The 5648-nt window shown below is 48.2% G+C and overlaps 2 protein-coding genes across 6 annotated transcripts in view; both read right to left on the reverse strand.

The window, feature by feature from the left end:
• FAM193A (family with sequence similarity 193, member A) overlaps window positions 1-1153 on the reverse strand; it is a 281515-nt gene extending 280362 nt beyond the window's left edge. The window contains exon 1 of the mRNA XM_011970845.1: window positions 1032-1153. The gene's annotated coding sequence lies outside the window, so the exon portion shown is untranslated. The remainder of the gene's footprint in view (window positions 1-1031) is intronic.
• RNF4 (ring finger protein 4) overlaps window positions 1-5648 on the reverse strand; it is a 46667-nt gene that overhangs the window by 20920 nt on the left and 20099 nt on the right. For all 5 annotated transcript variants that reach the window (XM_011970844.1, XM_011970839.1, XM_011970842.1 and 2 more), the window contains one exon: window positions 1032-1191. In XM_011970844.1, coding sequence (XP_011826234.1) covers window positions 1032-1040 — 9 coding nt within the window. In that variant the 5' untranslated portion in view covers window positions 1041-1191. The remainder of the gene's footprint in view (window positions 1-1031; window positions 1192-5648) is intronic.

Below are 5648 nucleotides of genomic sequence, written 5' to 3' on the forward strand. Positions count from 1 at the left end.
GAGCCGAGATAGTGCCACTGTACTCCAACCTGGGCGACACAGAGAGACTCCATCTCAAAAAACAAACAAAAACAGCCTGGCCAACATGGCAAAAACTGTCTCTTTTAAAAATACAGAAATCAGCTGGGCAGGGAGGTGCACGCCTGTGATCCCAGCTATGTGGACGGTTGAGGCACAAGAATCACTTGAACCCAGAAGGTGAAGGTTGCAGTGAGCCAAGATCGGCCCACTGCACTCCAGGCTGGGTGACAGGGCAAGACCCTGTTTCAGAAGATAAACAAAAGCTCTAAACAGTTATTATAATGACGAATCAACTTTGGTCACAGAATATAAGAAACTTTTCACTATGGATCATTACTATCATGCTCACAATGAATGAACCAAGAACGTCACAGGGAAACAAAAGAGAAGGAAAAATGGAAAACTGGGTGGAAAGACTTTTATAGAGACAGGGTCTCACTCTGCCATCCAGCTGGAGTGCAGTGGTGTCATCATAACTAGCCTTGAACTCTTGGGCTCAAGGAATCTTCCTGCCTCAGCCTCCCAAGTAGCTGGGACTACAGGTGCACCTCACCACGCCTGCTCAATTTTTTTTTGTTTATTTGTTTGTAGAGACAGGGCCTATGTTGCCCTGGGTGCTCCTAGGCTCAAGTGATCTTTTTACCTTAACCCCTCCCAAGTGTTGTGATTACAGGTGTGAGTCACCATGCCCAGTCTACAAATAATTTTAAAAAGCAAAAAGTCTTAGTATTTCCATGACGCTGACGACTGCTGTGAAGGTCTGAGATTACCAAACCCTAAGTTATTCCTTCTTAGCCTTTTGTCTTCTGGGCACTGCCCTTTATGACTGGAATTTAGTTCAGTGTCGATAAGTGAGCTGATGTAACTACCAGAAAGATCCTATACACACTCCTTCAACAAGTGGGGCTACTCTGAAGTGCCATTATGGAACTCACTTTCATTCATGTGCTACAAGGAAGAAGGTAGTTAATTAGTCCTAAAAAATCACAAATTCAAGAGATAAAACTTACTGTACTCATTGTGCTCTTTGGTGCCAACCTACAGGAGAGGAAGTGATCTATACCAAGGTTTGCAGGGAAGTCAAATGTTCTCAACCTTTCATGCCGTCTGGTTACTCATCTGGCTTGCAAAAGAGTTTGGATCCGGACAGATTTCCAGTATTTTCAAGTCCTGAAAAACAAAGATACTGATTTGATAAATGCTGCCACTTACATCACTGAAACAAAGCTCAGCTCGATAAAGTACTGGTCCTTTCTGTCCCTAGGTTCTTTGCTGAATATGTTACGCAATGACATCCTTAATTCTATATTCATCTTAGGAAGCAAGCATTCTTGTTGCATATAGGACTTCCTGATCCCAAAGTCTGCAACTGTAATTATTATGCTCCCTCCTTTCTGGCTCCTGCCATCTCGGCAAGGTACTGTGCTAACGCCTGGGAAGCGGTGCAAGTCAGGACTGCCACACACGACCACACCAACTCCTCAGTAACTGTAACCCGAAGGGAAGGGAAAGAGCTTCTGAGGCCAAACAGAGCTCAGAGCCTCACGCTCTTCCCACAATTTCACTGTCACCGTCTAGAGTTGAGGAGACAAGAGCCATTCACTCTAAAGCACACCGTGTGTCCAGCTGAGACTTCTGTTGCTGGGACCAGGTGAATGGTGAACCAGGAGACTGTGGACTAGGCAGCCAAGTAGAAGCTTTGAGCAAAGGCAGAGAAATCACCAGATGCAGAGGTTGAGAGGCCCTTGGATTTCACTGAGAAGTGAGGCTGAACACGGTAAACTCAGTGTCAGCAATGCAGTGGGTAATGGAGCCACAAGCCCTGAGCACAGGACAAGGCTGAGGGACTAGGAGAGAGCCAAAGCAAGGACAAGACCCTTGTGGTCACCCACTGCTGGGTGCTAGCAGCTTAGATTAGGAGAGTGCTTCTCAAGCATGAGCCTCAAGCATCAGGCTCCCCCACAGAGGGCTTGTTAAGCCCAGGCTGCTAGGCCCTCCAATTTACACGTCTTAACAAGTTCCCAGGTGCTGCTGTTCCAGAGACCACACCATGGTACATACTGAAGTAGCATAATGGGATGGAGTTGCAAAGCAGACACAGGTGAAAGGGATCCAGGTGGCGGAAACAACAGGAACGCTCTTCATATCCACCCTCTGTGCATCCCCAGTGCTGCTGCCGTGTCATCCTTCTCTGCACCATTACCATGCCTGCTCATGCTGGGTCTCCTGTCCCTGGGTGCCCATCTACCCTACTGCCAGGCCATCTTTCCAAAACATTTGCCGCAGCAACTTTCCCTGGATCCTTATCAAGACCTAACTCCTAAGCATGGTGTGTGGAGCCAGGCTGGCACTGCAATCAGGGCACATCTCTTGAGCCAGGCAACTGGGATTGAAATCCAAGCACCAGCTGGGTGCGGTGGCTCACACCTGTAATCCCAGCACTCTGGGAGGCCGAGGCGGGTGGATTACCCGAGGTCAGAAGTTTGAGACTAACCTGGCCAACATGGTGAAACCCCATCTCTACTAAATAATCCAAAAAATTAGCCGAGAGTGGTGGTGGATGCCTCTAATTCCAGCTACTTCTGAATTAGGCAGAAGAATCTATTGAACCCAGGAGGTGGAGGAGCTGAGATCACAGCATTACACTCCAGCCTGGGCAATGAGAGCCCAACTCCAAACTCCACCTAAAAAAAAAAAAAAAAATCCAGGCACCTGAACCCCAACCTGTGACCTTGGGGCATGGCACTGAACTTCTCTGTGCCCCATTTCTTGTCTATAGAACAGAACTGCACCTACCTCAATGGTGTGTAAGGATTCCAGAAGTTACTAGAAGAGAGTGTTTGGAGCAGTGCAGACACACTGTAAAGGCTCAGGGTCTGTGGGCTGACACATACCCATCACCACACTCAGCCCCACAGCACAGGCTGACAGTCTCTCCAAATTCACCTTTCCAGTGCCCAGCTCCAACCTTCTGCTCAAGCCCTAAAACGCTGTGTGATATCACATCCCACTGTTTTGTTTTGTTTTTGCGACGGAGTCTCACTCTGTTGCCCAGGCTGGAGTGAGTGCAGTGGTGCAATCTCAGCTCACTGCAACCTCCACCTCCCAGGTTCAAGCGATTCTCCTGCCTCAGCCTCCCAGGTAGATGGGATTACAGGCGTGTGCCACCACACCCAGCTAATTTTTCTACTTTTAGTAGAGACGGGGTTTCACCAGGTTGGTCAGGCTGGTCTCGAACTTCTGACCTCAGGTGATCCACCTGCTTCAGCTTCCCAAAGTGCTGGGATTACAGGCATGAGCCACCACGCCCGACCTCCCACCCAGCTTTAAGAAGGGGCTGCATACCTCCCTGCCTCATTCATAGTGGGGATGTAGAAATGCAGAAATGTACCATCCTGGCTAACACAGTAAAACCCCGTCTCTACTAAAAAATACAAAAAACTAGCCGGGCGAGGTGGTGGGTGCCTGTAGTCCCAGCTACTCGGGAGGCTGAGGCAGGAGAATGGCATGAACCTGGGAGGCAGAGCTTGCAGTGAGCTGAGATCCGGCCACTGCACTCCAGCCTGGGCAACAGAGCAACACTCCATCTCAAAAAAAAAAAAAAAAAAAGAAAAAGAAAAGAAATGCAGAAATGTAGAAATGCAGAGTGAAAGGAGACCTTAGGGGTCATGGGAAAGTAGCCCTCACCAACTACAAAGGGTTCTGGATCATGTAGGTGAGAGTCCAGTGGAATAAGAAAACTAACAACAGCTGAGATGTGCCTTCTATGCATCTGCACAAGGCACTGTGCTTCCCAAATATTACCACATGTGCTCCTCGTATCACCCAGTAAGGAAACAGGCACTGTTACGGTCCCCTTTTTACACATGAAGCAGCTAAGGATTAAAGTTAAGTAACTTGCCCAAAGTCGTCCACACCTAGTAAACAGAGCCTAGACTTAAACCCGGGCAGTCTGACACCAAAACCCGCACCCTCAAATAGGTATGTTAGTGCCAGAATCAAATACATCAGTTCTAGAAACTAGCTGGAACACTGATGGTGATTTTTCAGGTATCTCAAATTTAGTGTGTTCCAAAAGGAACCCATGCCTCCTCCTTCTGCCAACATACACTCCATTTCAGGAAAGGGCCCCACCATCCTCCAGCCTCTCGTCCAGGATGCTCTCACTTACACAAGTGCACGAGGACAGGACTCGATTTACTTTGTACCTAGCTAAGACCTTACACAAAGCGGATGCTCACATTTATTGAAGGAATAAATGAGGGTAAGAGTGGGGTGCTGATGGCACCCCCGCCACTAAGAAAAGAGGAGCTGGGGTAGAGAAGTGGTCATTCCTGACTGGGGATGGTCAAGAGAGCCAGATGCTAGGGATTCCTAAAGTTCCAAGGTGAAAGGAGAAACAACTCATGTCAAGGTTATCTAGCTTCTTACCCTGCAAGAGTGATACCACAAAACCCAACGAGGGAAGGGAGAATAGAAACAGGAGCTGAGTGTAGTTTTAGAAAAGTGGGGTGTGAGATACCCAGGGAGAAAGGGCCGAAGGTAGCTGGAAACTCAAGAGTGAGAACTGGGATGGACGTAGAGATTTCAGAATGTGTGAAAACTTGGGGAAGCAGGTAGATAGAATCTGTAAAAGAGAATTTAAAAGAAACAAAGCTAGGATAACCTGGAGCTGTCACTTAGACAAAACCTCCTTCTTCAAGGAGGAAGAAGCAGTGAACAGCTGCAATGCACAGGCTGAGGAACTAAAAGGCAGCCAGTGAGCTCAGACACGGAAGTGGGACACGGTGACCTAAGCAAGTGGAAGCAGCAGCAAAGGAGTTGCAGTCCCAGCCTAACTGCACTGAGGATCAAGCTGGGCTGTCTAGAGGAAGCGGCACTGAATGGGGCCTAAAGCGACAGGAGGTGTCAGTCAAGAAACAATGTATGTGGGTGGGGTGGGCGGAAGGAAGAGGCATGTCCCAGACAAGCACTGTGTGGAGGTGGGGAGAGAACTGAGGACAACAAAGGTGCCGAAGAGAACAGATGGGAGACTGAACAAGTCAGACCGTAGACCAAGGAGGAGATTCAGGGTAGACCAGGCGTGAAGAAGGCCGTGAGGCTCAGGGGTAGTGACAGAGTATAGGACAGAGAGGTGACTGACAGGGTGGAAGTTGGGGGGGCTTCGGGGCTTTCTTCATTCTTATAGATTTATGATTTAAGGTCTACGTAACTATTCTCTTATTCTTAGAGGATCACCCCCACATAAAGCTATTATAAGCACTTCAGATACTGACCCCCCCAACTCTAGCAGGAGTATGACATTTAATTATGTATATTTATGGTATATATGTATATGATGTGCAGATGCTCCTTGACTTACAATGAGGCTAACTCCCAATAAATCTTAAGTTGAAAAATCCTAAATAAAACACTGTAAATTGGCCAGGTGCAGTGGCTCACGCCTTATAATCCCAGCACTTTGGGAGGCCGAGGTGGGCAGATCACAAGGTCAGGAGATAGAGACCATCCTGGCTAACACGGTGAAACCGGGTCTCTACTAAAAATACAAAAAATTAGCCGGGTGTGGTGGCGGCGCCTGTAGTCCCAGTTACTCGGGAGGCTGAGGCAGGAGAATGGTGTGAACC

Source organism: Mandrillus leucophaeus, unplaced genomic scaffold, assembly GCF_000951045.1.
Source record: "Mandrillus leucophaeus isolate KB7577 unplaced genomic scaffold, Mleu.le_1.0 Scaffold98, whole genome shotgun sequence".
Lineage (NCBI taxonomy): Eukaryota > Metazoa > Chordata > Mammalia > Primates > Cercopithecidae > Mandrillus > Mandrillus leucophaeus.